The 20,540-nt window shown below is 47.4% G+C and overlaps 1 protein-coding gene across 1 annotated transcript in view; it reads left to right on the top strand.

The window, feature by feature from the left end:
* Positions 1 to 22: 22 nt before the first annotated feature.
* The window catches only part of invs (inversin), a 23,656-nt gene continuing 3,138 nt past the window's right edge, over positions 23 to 20,540 (top strand). Inside the window, exons 1-18 of the mRNA XM_034288765.1 lie at positions 23 to 344; positions 981 to 1,088; positions 11,318 to 11,417; positions 11,517 to 11,683; positions 12,640 to 12,813; positions 13,272 to 13,439; positions 13,626 to 13,806; positions 13,903 to 14,012; positions 14,152 to 14,323; positions 14,961 to 15,116; positions 15,743 to 15,828; positions 16,148 to 16,291; positions 16,682 to 16,788; positions 16,882 to 17,091; positions 17,840 to 18,060; positions 18,131 to 18,423; positions 18,637 to 19,043; positions 20,038 to 20,243. Of these exons, the coding sequence (XP_034144656.1) occupies positions 1,086 to 1,088; positions 11,318 to 11,417; positions 11,517 to 11,683; positions 12,640 to 12,813; positions 13,272 to 13,439; positions 13,626 to 13,806; positions 13,903 to 14,012; positions 14,152 to 14,323; positions 14,961 to 15,116; positions 15,743 to 15,828; positions 16,148 to 16,291; positions 16,682 to 16,788; positions 16,882 to 17,091; positions 17,840 to 18,060; positions 18,131 to 18,423; positions 18,637 to 19,043; positions 20,038 to 20,243 (2,905 nt within the window). The 5' untranslated portion in view covers positions 23 to 344; positions 981 to 1,085. The remainder of the gene's footprint in view (positions 345 to 980; positions 1,089 to 11,317; positions 11,418 to 11,516; positions 11,684 to 12,639; positions 12,814 to 13,271; positions 13,440 to 13,625; positions 13,807 to 13,902; positions 14,013 to 14,151; positions 14,324 to 14,960; positions 15,117 to 15,742; positions 15,829 to 16,147; positions 16,292 to 16,681; positions 16,789 to 16,881; positions 17,092 to 17,839; positions 18,061 to 18,130; positions 18,424 to 18,636; positions 19,044 to 20,037; positions 20,244 to 20,540) is intronic.

The following is a 20,540-nucleotide window of genomic DNA, read 5'->3' as shown; positions in this document are numbered from 1 at the left end:
TCCGGGTTTAACGCGGAGGTTGATGGGAGTCATAGTTTTGTAATGATGTGGAGCAATGACTACGGAGAAGGCAGAAAACTACAAATATTTCGTATTTCTAGGAGAGACTGTTGAGTTAAACGGGAGTTGTAGTTTCTTAACGTTTTTGGCGAACCAGTCCAGATGTTTGGTAGTTGGACACAGCATCAACTGGGACAAAACTTTTGTATAGAGACAGACAGACAGGCAGATACTAAACATAAGAATAAATAACTATCATAAAGACAAGGACATTCTTATTATTTACATTTTTTTAATGCAAATTTCTGTAGCTATTATTATTCTGTGATTTCTAAGTGAGTAAGGTAAGTTGCATCATGTTTAGCAATGGCTACAATGCTAGCTAACTATTAAACTCAATACACAGCTAGTAAGTGGAATTGTATTTTCTTTGTCATTAGTTTGTAACAAGACAACTTTGCTCTTCTTTTTGTCTGACGAAAGGCAGCCACTATATTCAGATTGAAGTCGATTTTACTCTTGAGCTGTTTGCGTTTTTTTAGCTACTTGTTATTTTTGTTTTTACAGTGGTTACTGTAGAATGTGTAAATCCGTACATTTGTCGAAACAGATGCTAAAACTACTGAGATAATACAGTGTTGTTACATACTATAGATGTATTTCATAGTTACTACCGTAATTGTAGCAATAAGGTAGCAGGCACTGCTTGATAAAATCGTAAAACTCTACAGTATGCATTCTTGGCTTCTGGTGTATGGGTAGCAAGTGGGAAAGACATTAAAGATAACTGGGGCATAGAGAGACATGGAGTGTATATCTGTTTTTGTCAATTTCCTGCTTTGCCCTTCCCATTCACCATATCTACCGTAGAGCACAACGGTAGTTGGCATAGAGCTGGCAGGGTTGCTCTTTGTTTTGGCAACGTGGGTGTGAGCAGGTGGGCAGGTGTCAGTGTGTGAGTGATCCTCTATCCCTCGCAGTAGGGTCCAAGATCAGGGCAGGCAGGAGACCTGGTCCCGGAGCCAAGCCCGTGGAGGATGCACTGAGCTGGGTAACATCTGCTGAGGCGTCCCCTTAGCACTACCATGGTAAGAGTACAATACACATACAGTACACAAACAAACCAGTGCATAAACACTCTCAATGATGAATTCTAATGTAACCCCACATTAACACACTACTCATGTCTAATTGGTCCTTTGTGTAAGAGGGAATGTAACTGTGTGCTGTATAATTCTTAAGTAGATTGAGTCTTGAATTGAATCCCAGCATTAATATTTGATGCAGTAAAGCTGTCCATAGGGGGTTCACAGTGTGTCAGCAACTCACAGATGGTGACAGATTTTTTGTGTTTGTTTGTGTGCCTGCTAACTGCTATAGTTGCTCTATTAATAATGATTTAAAAGCAGACTTTCTAGTCTGTACCAACTTGGTTTATGCTCATTGTCACCTCAGTACGGTGCTGTACTCGCACATTAAAATCGCATCTACACTGAAAAGAACAGAAAACAGAAAACCCATTTCCCCTTCGCTCGCTTTTTTCTCTATCTCCATCTTTTTAAAATCTCCCTTCCCCTCTTTTATTTTCATCTCCATCTTTCTCAATCTATTTTTTTCTCTCTCATTGATTTCTTGTTTGTTTTTTCAGCTGTTAATGTCCCTGTGCTCTGATTCGCCGGCAGGCATGGCTCTCTGCACTCTAATTGGACATTTAATTAGATCACAGTTTTAGCCAATTAGACTCTAAGAGGGGGGGGGGGCAGGGCAGTGAAGGGAGTGTCAAGTCCCAGGGCAGATCTCTTAATATGAATCTTGTTTTTTCTCTCTTTCCCTATCTTACTCCCAATAAAAAAAAAAAGGTTTATTTCCAATACGTAAAAATTTAGATTTGCCAAAGCATAATCCAGAAATAATGATTAATTTAGAATATAACATCTTCAAAGTAGTAATGATTATAGTCAAGATGGTCAACACGACAATAAACAGAACAGTAATTAAAGAAATGCCCTTCAACAAAAATCACTGTGGCATAAGACAGGTTTGTTGATCTCATTCTCCGGCCCGTCATATTAATGATGTCATGGGTGGGTGTCACAGGTCTGTTCTCATAGCTAATGGTGTTAGGCAGATAGTCCCTTATTTCTGATACACTGGGAAACTTAGGGCTCCACCCTTAGTGCTTGTCAAAAGTAGTGCACTGCCTGTTAAATAAGGGTGTCATAGGAGACACAGCCGGGGCGTTATTGATGTGGAGGCTCTGATTAATCTCCGATACAGCTGACCGACTGCCAGTCAGAGGGACATCGACCTGCTCGTAGAGATCTAGATTAGACACACGCACCTCACACCTACACACCGACTCATAAACACAGGGCACCACCGCACACTTTGACTACATGATCAAAAATACACACACACTGTCTGAGATTAGTGTCCTGTGATGCTGAATGGTATTGACTCAGTGGAATGTTCTGGTATAATATCACTAGCTAATGAGACAGAGATAAGCCTGTAGAAACACAAATAAAAGATCAGATATTAACAGAGGCTCGATAACATGCCAGTCAAAATGATGCGTATTTCTACAAACTAAGTCTATGATTATGGTGGCGCTGGTGAGTTATTTGATGAGTTCCTCCGAGAAGAGGGTGTTGTGTAGTTTGATGTGAACCGGAATAACACCTTCAAACATCTTCTTAGCCCTGCTAACCCCCTTATTGTTCCCCCATAACCCCTCTTGTTCCCCATCAACCCACATCTTCATCCCTCTTCTTTATCCCTCCTCTTCACCCGTACTCCTCGTCCCTCCTCTTCATCCTCCAAACCGTTTCACCCCTGTGCTATTCTCTGAGCTCTCAAGCTGGAAGCATAAACAACACCTAGCCCCAATGGACGCCAGCACTCAGAACACACACACACACACACACACACACACACAAACATTCACTCTAACTCCAGTGTAAGCCCTTGGAGAGAACACAGTCAATCTCAGTGTCCCTAGAGCAACCTCACACCACTCACCCCCCACCCCCTCCCCCCTTTCTCCTCTCTCCTCACCCCACAGGAGAGGAAGAGTAAACCAGCCCTTCTGCCCACAATGCCTCACCACGCACATACACACTCCCTGTTGTGCACAGTCTCTCTGCCTCAGGAAGTCTAGGGCTGGGAATCCCCTTGAGAAGGCTGGTGTGTGTGTGTGTGTGACTCCGGACTGCTTTGTTAGCCACAGGCCTAACTATCTGACCCCAGTGGTGATGTGATTGTGTGATTGACAGCTATTGTCCCGCCTAATTGCATTACACTCCCTAGTGATTGGCTCCTGGCCTTGGGGGCTCATTTGTCGGGGTACATCATAGGTAATGATGAAAATTAGAAGCACTGGGTGTCACTCTGCTATCTCTCCCTTCCAATTGGCTCTACTGCTTCACACAGCCCAGCCTCCAGCTGAGTGAGAGCAGCTCATTGGTCCCCGGGGGTGATCTAGGAATTGTCCTAGACACTGAGGGACAAGGCAGGGAGTCCCTATAGGCTAACAATGCTCCTCTTCTTGCCTTTTTACCTGTCTATCAAAACTACAGAGAAGTTCAAAGGTAAGTGAGAGGAGGTGAGCAAAGTGAATTGAATTGCGCTAGGATGAAATCAAATGGTCCTTACCACATTGACTAGCATGTCGGTGGTGTGGATGATTTCAAAATTCTTCCTTTGAAAGATAGAAATGAATACCCTTGATGAAAGTTGGCTTTCAGGGAGAAGAGGACACTTCAATTAACCTCCTAACAAATAAACATCCCCTTGACCACTTGATCACTTTCCAGGGTTATTATTAAGGCATTTCCACACATGCGCACAGCCTGCAGGTGGGTCTCTTACCAAGAGTATGATGGGCTTTAATGTTTTTACATTCGTGTCCTTTTTCTGTTGTGGTTATCCAGGGCTGAAGGTAATGAGGGGAAGAAACGGAGCAGGAGAGGGTTTTAGGGCGGGGGGAGGACATTGGGACTGTAGGCTGTTGGCAGGCCCAGAAGTATTTTATCCCCCATACACATTACAAACACTCCATGCCATTACAGTTTTATCCTCTGAATCTAAGTGTGTGCTCATGTGTGTGTTTGTACAAGTGTGTGTGTGTCACCAAAATGGAAAAACAGCTAGAAAGGCTTCAGGCTCTGCTCCCCACAGCTTACCCAGCATGCCCGAGCTCTATCCTCCATCAAAACCAGACGCCTACACACACACACACACACACACACACACACACACACACACACACACACACGCACGCGCACGTAAACACACATGAGCACACACAAACACACTTTGATTCCCTGTTTGTGAATCAGCGGTATCTATTCAGTCTATCCCAGCAGAGGTCTAGTGTGTTCCCTGTCCCTCCTAAAACTGTGTATGCTGCATGTGTGTATTGTGTGTGTGTGTGTACTCTGTCTGATGCTCCCGCAGTGTCTCTGAAAGGTTGTGCAGGGTTTCTGTTGCATTGAAATCCTCCAATATGAGCCAGAATATGAATAAAGACTAAGCCTGGATAATGACAGGGTCTGTAAACCTGGTCGATGCTTTCCCCAGTGTTCCTAGTTTCAATTTTAATATGCAGGTTGACTCTTCGGTGCCACTGATGAATGATGGTAGGAATTCAATTGTGTAGGGAATGAGAGGGGTGGAGGTGTGCGTAGGGAGGAGGTGGAGGTGTGTGTAGGGAGGAGGTTGAGGTGTGTGTAGGGAGGAGGTGGAGGTGTGTGTAGGGAGGAGGTTGAGGTGTGTGTAGGGAGGAGGTGGAGGTGTGTGTAGGGAGGAGGAGGATGTGTGTGTAGGGAATGAGAGGGGTGGAGGTGTGTGTAGGGAGGAGGAGGAGGTGGAGGTGGAGGTGTGTGTAGGGAGGAGGAGGATGTGTGTGTAGGGAATGAGAGGGGTGGAGGTGTGTGTAGGGAGAAGGATGAGGGATGGAGGTGTGTGTAAGGAGGTGGAGGTGTGTGTAGGGAATTAGATGGGTGGAGGTGTGTGTAAGGAGGTGGAGGTGTGTGTAGGGAATGAGATGGGTGGAGGTGTGTGTAAGGAGGAGGAGGAGGTGGAGGTGGAGGTGTGTAGGGAGGAGGAGGATGTGTGTGTAGGGAATGAGAGGGGTGGAGGTGTGTGTAGGGAGAAGGATGAGGGATGGAGGTGTGTGTAAGGAGGAGGATGTGTGTGTAGGGAATTAGATGGGTGGAGGTGTGTGTAGAGAGGAGGTGGAGGTGTGTGTAGGGAATGAGATGGGTGGAGGTGTGTGTAAGGAGGAGGAGGAGGTGTGTGTAGGGAATGAGATGGGTGGAGGTGTGTGTAAGGAGGAGGAGGAGGTGTGTGTAGGGAATGAGATGGGTGGAGGTGTATTTAGTAGCAGTCACAGGGGGACATTAGGGTTCTTAATATGATGTTTGTTTGAAGGTGCTGCCAGATGGCATCAGGACCATCATGTGTTATTGGTTAACATTCATTAAGTATCAGTGGTGTGTATGTAGGCTTGTATCAGTTTACTGACTGTGTATGCTTGGAGAATGTGTGTGTTTTTTATCTAAGGAAATTAGGGGAGTTTGTGGTGGATCCCAGTAAAGCCCCCATAAAAACTCTTTCATGGAAAATCACTTCCCACGATATGACACACACACAGAGTAAACTACAGACACACATCATATATCCCACACACTCGCCTCCTTAACCCCCTGTGTTGTAGCAGGGCTACTTGGCAGAGCGTGAGAAAGCGCTTTGCATCATGGGTAATTACCGTGCGGCACGCAGTGACTGCACTTTACAAGGAGGGTGCCGTGAAGGCTGAACAGGCCGCAGTTCTCCTGTCTGTCACAAGCTCACAGTACACGGGCTGGTACAGTTTCCCTGGAATAGAAAGTTATAGCAAAAATGCACCATCCACTTAACTGCAGTTTTAATGCAATAAATATTTGACTGCATAAAGCCACTTTTACATTTCCATCCAGCATCAATGATGCCTGTCTTTAAGGTGTCTTCTCATGTTTATGAGTTTAATTGTTTAGGGGCAGAAATAGATTTTCACATTGGACCCCCCTGAGCTACCTGTCAACACTTACACAGACACACACACACACACACACACACACACACACACACACACACACACACACACACACACACACATACACTCACACACACACACACACACACAGCCATTCTGCAGTATTGATGAGTTATGAATAAGACATGAGCAGAGAAGCCACACCCCACCCCCCCTGTCAGGATGACCCCCAGCTGCTTCCTGTCTGGTTAAGTGAGGGCAGGAAGAGATTTAACCCCCACTGCTGCAGGGGCTTACGCACACACGCGCAAAAGCACGCACGCATGCACACACACATGCACACACACAAACTTAGCAAATAAACTGCTTACCTGCATGTCCAGTTCATATGGATGTCCAGTTCAGTGTGTCTTAGGCTCTGACTGTACTACAGTGGGGAGAACAAGTAATTGCCGATTTTGCAGGTTTTCCTACTTACAAAGCATATAGAGGTCTGTCATTTTTATCATAGGTACACTTCAACTGTGACAGATGGAATCTAAAACAAAAATTCAGAAAATCACATTGTATGATTTTAAATAATAATAATTATTATTTTAATTATATCATTTTATTGCATGGCATAAGTATTTGATCATCTACCAAAAAGTAAGAATTCTAGCTCTCACAGACATGTTAGTTTTTCTTTAAGAAGCCCTCCTGTTCTCCACTCTTTACCTGTATTAACTGCACGTGTTTGAACTTGTTACCTGTATAAAAGACACCTGTCCACACACTCAATCAAACAGACTCCAACCTCTCCACAATGGCCAAGACCAGAGAGCTGTGTAAGGACATCAGGGATAAAATTGTAGACAAGGCTGGGGTGGGCTACAGGACAATAGGCAAGGAGCTTGGTGAGAAGGCAACGACTGTTGGTGCAATTATTAGAAAATGGACGAAGTTCAAGATGATGGTCAATCTGCCTTGGTCTGGGGCTCCATGCAAGATCTCACCTGGTGGGGCATCAATGATCATGAGGAAGGTGAGGGATCAGCCCAGAACTACACGGCAGGACCTGGTCAATGACCTGAAGAGAGCTGGGACCACAGTCTCAAAGAAAACCATTAGTAACACACAACGCCGTCATGGATTAAAATCCTGCAGCACAAGCAAGGTCCCCCTGCTCAAGCCAGCGCATGTCCAGGCCCGTCTGAAGTTTACCAATGACCATCTGGATGATCCAGAGGAGGAATGGGAGAAGGTCATGTGGTCTGACGGGACAAAAATATAGCATTTTGGTCTAAACTCCACTCGCCGTGTTTGGAGGAAGAAGAAGGATGAGTACAACCCCAAGAACACCATCCCAACCGTGAAGCATGGAGGTGGAAACATCATTCTTTGGGGATGCTTTTCTGCAAAGGGGACAGGACGACTGCACCGTATTGAGGGGAGGATGGATGGGACCATGTATCACAAGATCTTGGCCAACAACCTCCTTCCCTCAGTAAGAGCATTGAAGATGGGTCGTGGCTGGGTCTTCCAGCATGACAACGACCCAAAACACACAGCCAGGGCAACTAAGGAGTGGCTTCGTAAGAAGCATCTCAAGGTCCTGGAGTGACCTAGCCAGTCTCCAGACCTGAACCCAATAGAACATTTTTGGAGGGAGCTGAAAGTCCGTATTGCCCAACGACAGCCCCAAAACCTGAAGGATCTGGAGAAGGTCTGTATGGAGGAGTGGGCCAAAATCCCTGCTGCAGTGTGTGCAAACCTGGTCAAGAACTACAGGAAACATGATCTCTGTATTTGCAAACAAAGATTTCTGTACCAAATATTAAGTTCTGCTTTCCTGATGTATCAAATACTTATGTCATGCAATAAAATGCAAATTAATTACTTAAAAATCATACAATGTGATTTTCTGGATTTTTGTTTTAGATTCCATCACTCACAGTTGAAGAGTACCTATGATAAAAATTACAGACTTCTACATGCTTTGTAAGTGGGAAAACCTGCAAAATCAGTAGTGTATGAAATACTTGTTCTCCCAACTGTATTTGAGGTTCTGACTGTTTCATATACAGTTATGCTCATAAGTTTGTGCATGCCCTGGCCGTAATTTTGAAATGTAGGCATTGATTTTGAAAATATGATCGATCATGCAAAAAAATGTATTTTATTTAAGGATAGTGATCATATGAAGACATTTATTATCACATAGTTGTTTGGCTCCTTTTTAAAATCATAATGATAACAGAAATCACCCAAATGGCCCTGATCAGAAGTTTACATACCCTTGAATGTTTGGCCTTGTTAAAGACACACAGGTTAAAATGGCAATTAAAGGTGAATTTAAAAAGCCTCACCTGTGGCTTTTTAAATTGCAATGAGTTTGTTAGCTCTCACGTGGATGCACTGAGCAGGCTAGATACTGAGCCTTGGGGGTCAAAAGACCCTGCGGAACAAGGTAATGGAAATTTATAAAGATGGAAAAAAGATATCCAAAGCCTTGCAAATGCCAGTCAGTACTGTTCAATCACTTCGGGGATCTCTTGATACCAAGCCAAGGTCAGGTAGACCAAGAAAGATTTCAGCCAAAACTGCCAGAAGAATTGTTCGGGATACAAAGAAAAACCCACAGGTAACCTCAGGATAAATACTGGCTGCTTTGGAAAAAGACGGTGTGGTTGTTTCAAGGAGCACAATACGACAATACTTGAACAGAAATGAGCTGCATGGTTGAGTTGCCAGAAAGAAGCCTTTACTGCACAAATGCCACAAAAAAGCCTGGCTACAATATACCCGGAAACACCTTAAAACACCTCACAGCTTCTGGCACACTGTAATTTGGAGTGACGAGACCAAAATAGAGATTCATGGCCACAAACATAAGCGCTATGTTTGGAGATGGGTCAACAAGGCCTATAGTGAACAGAATACCATCCCCACTGTGAAGAATGGGGGTGGCTCACTGGTGTTTTGGGGGGGTGTGAGCTCTAAAGGCACAGGGAATCGTGTGAAAATGTATGGCAAGATGAATGCAGCATGTTATCAGAAAATACTGGCAGACAATTTGCATTCTTCTGCACGAAATCTGCGCATGGGACACTCTTGGACTTTCTAGCACGACAATGACCCTAAGCACAAGGCCAAGTTGCCCCTCCAGTGGTTACAGCAATAAAAGGTGAAGGTTCTGAAGTAGCCATGTGCTATATAAGGCTCTGACTGTACTATACAGTGGGGAGAACAAGAATTTAATACACTGCCCACTTTGCAGGTTTTCCCACTTATAAAGCATGTAGAAGTCTGTCATTTTTATCATAGGTACTCCTCAACTGTGAGTGATGGAATCTGAAAAGATTATCCAGAAAATCACGTATGATTTAAGTAATTAATTTGCATTTTATTGCATGACATACAGTAAGTATTTGATACATCAGAAAAGCAGAACTTAATATTTGGTACAGAAACCTTTGTTTGCAATTACAGAGATCATACGTTTCCTGTAGTTCTTGATGAGGTTTGCACACACTGCAGCAGGGATTTTGGCCCACTCCTCCATACAGACCTTCTCCAGATCCTTCAGGTTTTGGGGCTGTCGCTGGGCAATACGGACTTTCAGCTCCCTCCAAAGATTTTCTATTGGGTTCAGGTCTGGAGACTGGCTTGACCAATCCAGGACCTTGAGATGCTTCTTACGGAGCCACTCCTTAGTTGCCCTGACTGCGTGTTTCGGGTCATTGTTATGCTGGAAGACCCAGCCACGACCCATCTTCATTGCTCTTACTGAGGGAAGATCTTGCGATACATGTCCCCATCCATCCTCCCCTCAATACGGTGCAGTCGTCCTGTCCCCTTTGCAGAAAAGCATCCCCAAAGAATTATGCTTCACGGTTGGGATGGTGTTCTTGGGCTTGTACTCATCCTTCTTCTTCCTCCAAACACGGCGAGTGGAGTTTAGACCAAAATGCAATATTTTTGTCCCGTCAGACCACATGACCTTCTCCCATTCCTCCTCTGGATCATCCAGATGGTCATTGGTAAACTTCAGACGGGCCTGGACATGCGCTGGCTTGAGCAGGGGGACCTTACGTGCGCTGCAGGATTTTAATCCATGACGGCGTAGTGTGTTACTAATGGTTTTCTTTGAGACTGTGGTCCCAGCTCTCTTCAGGTCATTGACCAGGTCCTGCCATGTAGTTCTGGGCTGATCCCTCACCTTCCTCATGCTCATTGATGCCCCACCAGGTGAGATCTTGCATGGAGCCCCAGACCGAGGGAGATTGACCGTCATCTTGAACTTCTTCCATTTTCCAATAATTGCCCCAACAGTTGTTGCCTCCTCACCAAGCTGCTTGCCTATTGTCCTGTAGCCCATCCCAGCCTTGTGCAGGTGTTCAAATTTTATCCCTGATGTCCTTACACAGCTCTCTGGTCTTGGCCATTGTGGAGAGGTTGGAGTCTGTTTGATTGAGTGTGTGGACAGGTGTCTTTTATACAGGTAACAAGTTCAAACACGTGCAGTTAATACAGGTAATGAGTGGAGAACAGGAGGGCTTTTTAAAGAAAAACAAACATGTCTGTGAGAGCCGGAATTCTTACTGGTTGGTAGGTGATCAAATACTTATGTCATGCAATAAAATGCAAATAAATTATTTAAAAATCATACAATGTGATTTTGGTTTTAGATTCTATCTCGCACAGTTGAAGTGCACCTATGATAAAAATTATTTATTAATGTGTTTATTAATGTGCATTACGCTTTATTACAGGTGATTGTTTCAGCACATCATTGTTCTCAGTATCCTAAAGTAGGCTCTAAAAAACACAGATCTATGCATTTATATATTTTAGTTTTTAAAGTACTCCGGCATAAATTACCACCACGCATTACTTCTCTGCTGACATACAGAAGTACAAACTATCAAACACGGTCTCAGGGATGGCTAACCCAATAGAAACCTGCAATCCCCACGGAGTTAGGTAGACAAGCTTTTAGTTTGTCTGCAGCTTCCATTTTTAGTAAATTCCAAGATCATTTGAAAACGAAAGAATTGGTGCCTTTTTGCACAATTCAAAAGGATTATAGAGGAACATTTCCAGGAAGAATGTGTTTGAGTGTCATGAATTGCGTGTTCAATGTTTTTATCTGTGGCGGGTGCTCCCCATATTTTCTGTTGTTTAATAATTGTTTTGATGCGGCGCTCATCTGCAGAACGAGACATTTGGTCCCAGCAAAAATAAGGGATAAGTAAATGTAATAGAAGTACATGGTTCTGACTGCACTGTCTGTTTTAGGCTTCTGACACTCCAGCGTCAGGACCTGCTCCTCTGGGCTCCCAGGTCCATGCAGCTGCCGTCAATGGAGACCGGAGTGCCCTCGTCAGACTCGTCACAGGTACTAGACACGCATGCACTGAGATCCCTGTAGCCCTGGACCGTTGACCTTTAACCTCTGACCCCCCCCCCCCCCCCCCCCCCCCCCGTGTGAACGCAGCGGATCCCTCTCTGCGTGACCGCGAGGACCAGTTTGGGCGCACCCCCCTGATGTACTGCGTCCTGGCTGACCGGCTGGACTGTGCCGAGACGCTGCTGAAGGCCGGGGCCTCTGTCAACAAGGCAGACCACAGCCAGCGCACTGCCCTGCACCTGGCTGCACAGAAGGTCCACTGGGTGCACTGCAACACCAGCAGGAACACTGAAGTTAACCAGTAGAATACCAGTAATACCCAGAGCAGCACATAGTGAACCTCTAGGAGACTGACTCCAGGGCTGGACACTACAGGTGTTCTGTAGCCTAGGTCTCATCCTACTGGTGGCTTAGCCGAGAAGGCAGTGCCCCCCGGTGGTGAGAAATAGACATGCCCTCAGGGCTGCAATTCTGAACCAGATTCTGGGCTGTGTCTATATATGGCCTTGTTCTATGGGGTTTCAGTCAGAGCCGGGGCAGGGTGGTGGGGGGCTTATACACACACACACACTCTGGCTTTTACACACACGCACAAACACACTCCGATTGTGTATGTGTTTGGGGTGATGTGAGGCCCTCTCTCTCTGACACTTGATCAATATCTAGCTGAGACAGGGACAGAGGTCTGGGATTACTGATCTAATTGGACTGAGAATAGGGAGGATGGACCACACGTACCCACACACATACATATGATTATACAAACACACACACACACACATCATTTCTGAAATGCTCACACATACGCATGCACGCTCACTCAGTAGATAGATCTGTCAGACGGTTAGGCTGGAAGGCAAATAGAGAGGAGGGGAGGGAGGGAGGGAAGAGGAAGAGAGTAAAAGAAGAGAGGAGAGTTAGGAGAGAGAAGGTGGGAGGATAAGATAGAGGGTCTGAGAAGCAATAGTAAAGGACAGATGGATGATTAGGGAACTGGATCAAAGAGTGTGTGTGTGTGTGTGTGTGTGCGCATTCTCATAAGTTGATTCTTATAGGTCTTGACTAACATCAAGACAAATGATTGAGGTACAATCTGTGGGAGTCAAGGGTCCTCAACATCATCAACTGTGTGTGTGTGTGTGTGTGTGTGTATATATATATATATATATATATATATATATAAAAAAAAAAATGTGTGTGCATGCTCCAGGGGAATGTGCGGTTCCTGAAGCTCCTTCTGTGTAATCGTGCTGATTGGCTGCAGAAGGATCTAGAAGATATGACACCCCTTCACCTGGCAACCCGCCACCCCTCCCCCAAACCACTGGCCCTCCTCCTCAAACACATCGGCCCTGGAGAGGTGGACACACAGGACAAGAACAAGGTGACACACAAACACGCCGTCTACAGAGCTGAGGACTCATTTCCTCAAACGTGCTTGTTACAGAACTGCCCCGGATCTGTGATTTCATTGACTGAATTAGAGCTCACACGGAGCTCTGAGCGATCCATGGATAGACCAACACACACACATACAGTGGAATGACAATATACGGCTTTGTCCTGATTTTTAAAGGCAGACGGTTGGGCCAAATACATTCTACATGTGCGCACACACACACACACACACAGTCCTGCTCTGTCTGTAATGCTGATATGTTATCTATGTCTGTTAGTTTTGTAATAATCCAATATGCATCATCAGCATGTCAGATGACCCTGGTTTCAATACAGCCCAGAATAGCTCTCTAAGGCCCATCCAGGAGTGGTTGCCTCTGTTATAACATAGTGTCATTGTTGAGTGGTCAATGCAGGCTTTGTGTGCCCTGCCCCTCCTCACAGCAGACGGCCCTCCACTGGTCAGCGTTCTATAACAGGCCGGAGCATGTCAGACTGCTCATCAAACACGACTCCAACATCGGCATCCCAGACAGCGAGGGCAAGATCCCCCTGCATTGGGCTGCCCACAGCCAGGAGCACACCGCCACACACACCGTCCGCTGTATACTGGTACTGACCCGAACACACACACACACCGTCCGCTGTATACTGGTACTGACCCGAACACCCACACACACACCTTTTGCTGTATACTGGTACTGACCAGAACACACACACACCTGCGGTGTGTCCAGAAAATGTCATCCTGGCACACACACTATTGTGTGTGTGTACATACTGTGTGTGTGTGTGTAGGAGGCAGCCCCGACCGAGTCCCTGTTGAACTGGCAGGACTACGAGGGACGCACGCCGCTGCACTTTGCCGTTGCCGACGGTAATGAGGCGGTGGTGGAGGTGCTGACGTCGTATGAAGGCTGCAGCGTCACGGCCTACGACAACCTGTTCAGGACCCCGCTGCACTGGGCCGCTCTGCTGGGTGAGTCCAGGGGTCAACCCCGGTCATGACACACCCACACCGCCACACCGCAGTGGATTCAGGGGCTCTGAGGGCGGGGCCTGCTGTGTGTTTCAGGACATGCCAGGATAGTGCACCTGCTTCTGGAGAGGAACACCTCTGGTACCATCCCATCAGACAGCCAGGGGGCCACGCCTCTTCACTACGGAGCGCAAAGCAACTACGCTGTACGTGGACACACGCACGCACGCGCACACTCACACAGATTTCAAGTTATTTCAATGATTGGAATCCAGGTGTTTGCGTTGGTGTGTGTGTGTGTGTGTGTGTGTGTGTGTGTGTGTGTGTGTACGCGCGTGCGTGTAGGAGACGGTGGGGGTGTTTCTGTCCCACCCCTCAGTGAAGGATGACCCAGACCTGGAGGGCCGCACGGCGTTCATGTGGGCCGCTGGGAAGGGAAGTAATGAAGTGATCCGCACCATGCTGACGCTCACGCCTCACATCGACATCAACACGTCAGACAAGTACGGAGGCACTGGTGAGGAACTCTGGGTAATGGGTTTGGCACGCAGGGATTGAATAGACCTCCCTCTCAGCTTCGGATTGATACAGGGTGTGTTGAGGAATGTTGAGGCGCTGGAGGTGACGTAGGTGGCAGATTGGCTGTGTCTGTGATGACCTGGCGAGGTGACGTAGGTGGCAGATTGGCTGTGTCTGTGATGACCTGGGGATTCCCCAGCACAGCCAAGATGTCAGGGGAATCACAGAAAGCAGGCAAGTGAGAGAGACGCGTGGGGAGAGAGACTTGTCAACACAACTTACACTGATAAAATTCCAAAACAAGTGAACATCTCAGACAGACACACACACACACACACAAACCCAAGATGAAAACGCCATCCTTTGTCCCCTGCTCTGCCTCGTGGGCTGATTGGAGTAATATTCACCATGGCAATGCCCCCACTTCCTGCTCAACGGTTACAATTTATGTGGGCATATGCAAATGAGCTGTTTAAATATGCAAATAATGTAGTGTGCAATGCTAATGAGGTTAAGATTTAGTCACTCTAGTAGATCGATGGACAAGTGATTAGAAAATGGACTGACATCATAAAACACCTGAGCACAACTGAAGGTTTCATCTGACAAAGTGTGTGTGTGTGTGTGTGTTGCAGCGCTCCATGCATCCGCCCTGTCAGGTCACGTGAGTACAGTGAGGCTGCTGTTGGAAAGAGGGGCTATGGTGGACAGTCTGGATGTGATGAAACACACACCTCTGTTCCGAGCCTGCGAGATGGGACACCGTGATGTCATCCTGACACTCATCAGAGGTACGCAGTGTCGTCGTCGTCCCCCCCCCCCCCAGAATGTTAAGACAGACAGGTGAAGCACACAGCCCAGTCAGAGTGAGTACACCCTACAAAACAAGGCAGCCATCAGATAAGAGGCGGGTGAAGAAAATAAGTCAAAAACATTAGTGTACAGAAGACAAGCGTGGGTGAGGGCTGTGGAGATATCATCAATGCTCTTTAAGTGGTTTGAGTCGTTTTGGGACAATGGGGAGGGGTTGCTTGGGGTGCCAGGATCAGTTCTCCTGTGGGACGGCCAAAAGCCCTCCAGTTTCTGTTTTATTAGAAAGGTAATTCTCAGTCCCTTGGTGGACTGTTTGAACCATTCAGAGAACAGAAGCCAGTAGTTGATCCTGCACTAGGTCAGATTTCTCTGAATCCGTAGCTACAACGATCGGGAACGGCCGTCACTCTTTATGACATTTGCTGTTTATCAGACCCTCTACTCTGAAGGGATGTCATCAGGTGTGCACACGTTTGTATTGGTGGCCCCGGGAATCGACCACGCACCGGAGCCGTACGGGACCATACTAACACCACAGTGCCCTAGTGCCTGGTGGATCAGGGTGGGCTTAGTATGGTGAAGAAGATGCCATATTGTCTTGCAGGCGGTGCTCGTGTGGACCTGGTGGATGTGGACGGACACACTGCTCTGCACTGGGCCGCTCTGGGGGGCAACGCGGAGGTCTGCCAGGTGACCGTTTCATCTCGACACCCTGCTGAATGGCACACCTAAACACTCCATTTAACCACAATGCCTTCGTATACGGAGACTCAGTTTAGAATTTGGATTTGTTTCTTCTATTTGTAGACTTTTATTGGAAAAAAATCAGGGGGGGGGGGGTGGTTATTGTTTCTACTGCAGAGAGAGAATGTCACTGCTGCCTCAATGACATCTGCTTAACGGTTTATGTGACTAACCAACTGCGATCAGTTAGAAGTGTGTGTGTGTGTTTGAAGAAGCCTTGTGCATGGTAAGCTGGCGTGTTAATGTGGGTGTTCGGTGCTGGCAGTTGCTGATGGAGAACGGCATCAGTCCTAACGTCCAGGACCAGGCTGGCAGGACTCCTCTCCAGTGTGCCGCTTATGGAGGATACATCACCTGTATGGGTGTACTCATGGAGAACAACGCTGACCCCAATATACAAGACAAAGAAGTATGCACGCACGCATACACACCCACACACACACACACACGCACGTATAATTACATGCATATGCTGTAAAAAAAAAAATTTAACTCTGCGCTGGGAACTCGGAAATCTCAGACCTATGACGTTGGTGCTTTCAAGACAACTGGCAAGTCGGGGGTGGGGTAAAAAGAGCTAAGTGCTCATGGTCACCAGGCACCGAATTCCAAGCGGGAAATGCTGGAAAAACCCACAAGCTCTCCCACTCCTCACCTCGCCTCACAGACGTCACGACTTCACCTCATTTCTTTCCAGAGTTTTGAACTCGGCCTTAGGCATGCTCTCCGTGGTTCCAGTGATAATGTGCGTGTGTGTGTGTGTGTGTGTGTGTGTGTATGTGTGTGTGCGTGTGCTCAGGGCAGGACAGCTCTCCACTGGTCATGTAACAATGGTTATCTGGACGCCGTGAAGCTGCTGTTGAGCTGCGGTGCCTTCCCCAACCACATGGAGCACAACGAGGAGAGGTGGGCGCTACCAACACGTTCACACTCCGCCACCCTACTGTGTCTCGGTGTTGGTTTTGTGTGTTGACGGCGTGTGTGTGTGTGTGTGTGTAGGTACACACCCCTGGACTACGCCCTCCTCAGGGAGCACAGCGAGGTGACCCAGTACATGCTGGAGCACGGAGCTCTGTCCATAGCAGCCATCCAGGACATCGCGGCCGCCTCCATCCAAGCTGTGTATAAGGGATACACCGTCCGCAAGGCCTTCACCGACCGGAAACAGCTGCTGATGAGGCACGAGCTGCTACGCAAGGACGCAGCCAAGTAGGACACCGCCCTCTGTCCCTGCTCCGTCAACGTCTCCATCCATGTTGGCACGGTGACGGCTTCTGTGATCTGTCTCTCTCTGTCCGCCTCTCTGTCATTCCCTCTGCCCGTGTAGCAACAGTCACACTCTCGCCATATCCATCTTTCTCCCTGTCAGCCATGCACCCACATACATCTTCTTCCTGTCTCTCTCTCTCGCTCTCACATCGTCCTCTTTTAATTCTACTCTGTTTGTACGGGTGGTCTGTAAGGGTCTGTGTGCAGGGACGGCTGTTATGGTTGGATTACTAAAAGGAATTTGTCTGTTTGTAATGTCCAGGTCTTTTAGTTTGTAATGTCCAGGTCTTTTAGTTTGTAATGTCCAGGTCTTTTAGTTTGTAATGTCCAGGTCTTTTAGTTTGGAATGTCCGGGACATTTTGTTTGGAATGTCCAGATGTTTTAGTTTTGGAGGGTTTTTTTCTCACACAATTTATGCTTCATTGGACAGGAAAGGGGTGAAAGACAGAGTTTATGCTGAAAGAGCGATATGCTGGGTTCAAACCCATGCTTCGGCAGTATATGTGCAGCAGAGGCAGTGGCTCAGAGCGCTGGGCAACACTAGACCACTGTCAGGGTTAGTTTTGGATGTTACCGTTAGGGTTTGTTCAGCGTTAGGGTTCTCATAGGACTCTGAGGTACTGCTAGAAATAGGATTAAGGTCTGTGTGTGTGGGAGGGGTTTGAGACGTGTCATAATGTCACTCAGGAAACGTGAAGAGGAGCAGCGAAGACGAGAGGCGGAGCAGCAAATCTCATTGGCCCGAACTGAGAAGCAGAGGATGTTACTGGCACGAGCTGAGAAGGAGCAGCTTTCATTGGCTGAGACTATGAAGGAGCTGTCAGTGTGTGAGAGAGAGGCTGGGGGTGGTGATAAGACAGCCCCAAAGGTAGAACACACCAAGAGAAAAGAGGAGTCAAAACACAGAGGTAAGGTCACAGACACACAGACAAATGCACACACGTTTCTTCAGTCTCTTAACTTTCCTCTCTTTCATAGCACACAGTAGCAGATCTTCCAAGAGAGGGACTGACTCAGCGCCATCTAATTACCCTGACCCTGTGGTGACCTCTGACCCTGTATCCCAGGGTTCTAGGGTCAAGGAACGTCTGTCACCCACAGGCTGCAGACGATCCCCTAGCCCCAAACCCAGACCCCCCAACACACGCAGGACCCAGAAACGCATCTCTGCAAACAGTCAAACTCCTAACACACAATCTACCTCTACCACACACACTACAGCCAACGCACACACATCTCCCTCTACCACATACACTACAGCCAACACACACACATCTCCCTCTACCACACACACTACAGCCAACACACACACATCTCCCTCTACCACACACACTACAGCCAACACACACACATCTCCCTCTACCACACACACTACAGCCAACACACACACATCTCCCTCTACCACACACACTACAGCCAACACACACACATCTCCCTCTACCACACACACTAGAGCCAACACACACACATCTCCCTCTACCACACACACTAGAGCCAACACACACACATCTCCCTCTACCACACACACTACAGCCAACACACACACATCTCCCTGCACCACAGTGGACCACCAAGCCCCAGGCACCAAGAAATGCCCTCCTAGAAGGAAGAGAGACACACCCATCACCACGCCCATTCCCAGAAACAAGGACCACACTACAGACCATGCTACAGACCACACTCCCACCAGAAACAAGAAAAACACACATACCACTACAAACAGCCCCAAAAAACTGACACACCCTGCTACAGACCATAGCTCCTCCTCCAGCAAGAATCGCACTAAGGTCACCCCACATACAACCACACATTCACAGTGCTCCAGCAGCAGCAAGCCCAGAGAGGGGGATCCAGATCAGGCTGCCTGCACTATCCAACGAGCCTGGAGGAGGTAACGCTCAAGCCTAACAAGGAATGGCTTCCCATTTATTTATTCTGTCCGTTTACATTTCACTTACTACTGTCCATTTATATGTACAGAGCTCTAAGCCTGCACTGAATTTACTGCCATGCACAGAGCTCTAAGCCTGCACTGAATGTACTGCCATGCACAGAGCTCTAAGCCTGCACTGAATGTACTGCCATGCACAGAGCTCTAAGCCTGCACTGAATGTACTGCCATGCACAGAGCTCTAAGCCTGCACTGAATGTACTGCCATGCACAGAGCTCTAAGCCTGCACTGAATGTACTGCCATGCACAGAGCTCTAAGCCTGCACTGAATGTACTGCCATGTACAGAGCTCTAAGACTGCACTGAATGTACTGCCATGTACAGAGCTTGTGGACATGGTTGGGGGGTGTACTCCACAGTAGCGTTTTCCGTTAACCCTGAGAGTGTGGCGGGAGGTGCCCCATACATACCTACCCATCCCAACCCCCCCCCCCCACACACACACACACACGGAAACGTACACACAGTGACGCCACCATCGGCCTCCGCGGTCTGGCCGCCTGCCTTCGTACCATCAACACCTCCATGACGGGGGAGAGAGCTGGGGGAGGTGGGAGAGACAGGGGATATAATCTGGGGCCCACTCAGTATTTTAACAAGAGGCTAAAAGTTCAAGCGCTCCATTCTAATAGCTACCAGCAGCCGTTCCTTCAGTGTTTGCTGGGCCACATCGTAAAGCCCTCAGTTCCTGGCCCCCTGTGTGCGTGCGTGCATGTGCGTGCGTGCTTGCGTGCAGATTCAGGAACCGATTTAATTATACTATGAATGCAATAAGCTTTTTCTACTAAAATCTTCAAACATGCCCTGTCCTGGGTACTTTCCCCTCAAGTATGTTTTTAGGTATCACTGCTACAGTGTGGCAGGCCCAGAACTGAACCTTTTGAACCAATAAAGGCCCGTCCCACGTACCGTGCTCTTTGTGTTTGCACTTAGGTTCCTTGTGCGAAGAAGACTGAGGCAGGCTCTTGGTTCGGCAAAAGGGGTGGAATCATCTGAGGCCACCTCCCTCCTGCTCCAGCTGCTCTGGGAAAGGCCAGTTTTTCCTGACCACTCCCCTATTAGGAGTAGGACCAAGCCTGTGGCCCGAGTTCCACCCACCAAGACAGCAGACAAGAGCTCAGTGCTGCAAAGCATCTATGGTAATCCTAGCATCCGGAATGGTTCGATTTGTTTTGATTAGTTTGCTGTGACACGTGGACAAATGAAAAATATATTGTCCATGGATAGCGCCCCCACTGGTGATGGTATCACATTGTTTGGTTTGGGACGATGTTCATGTAAACAGAAAAGCCATCAAGGCAGACACCGATACTCTTATAATGTTGACATATACATAGTCACACTGAGCTGTGAATACATCATTATACAGAGGTGTATGTGTGTTGTAATTACCTCTGGTGGGGTTTCAGCCCACAGACAGGTCTGACCTTCAGCAC

Source organism: Esox lucius, chromosome 20 (assembly GCF_011004845.1).
Source record: "Esox lucius isolate fEsoLuc1 chromosome 20, fEsoLuc1.pri, whole genome shotgun sequence".
In the NCBI taxonomy this organism is placed as follows: domain Eukaryota; kingdom Metazoa; phylum Chordata; class Actinopteri; order Esociformes; family Esocidae; genus Esox; species Esox lucius.
Note: the sequence above shows the minus strand (reverse complement) of the source record. Positions and strands in the feature narration are given on the sequence as shown.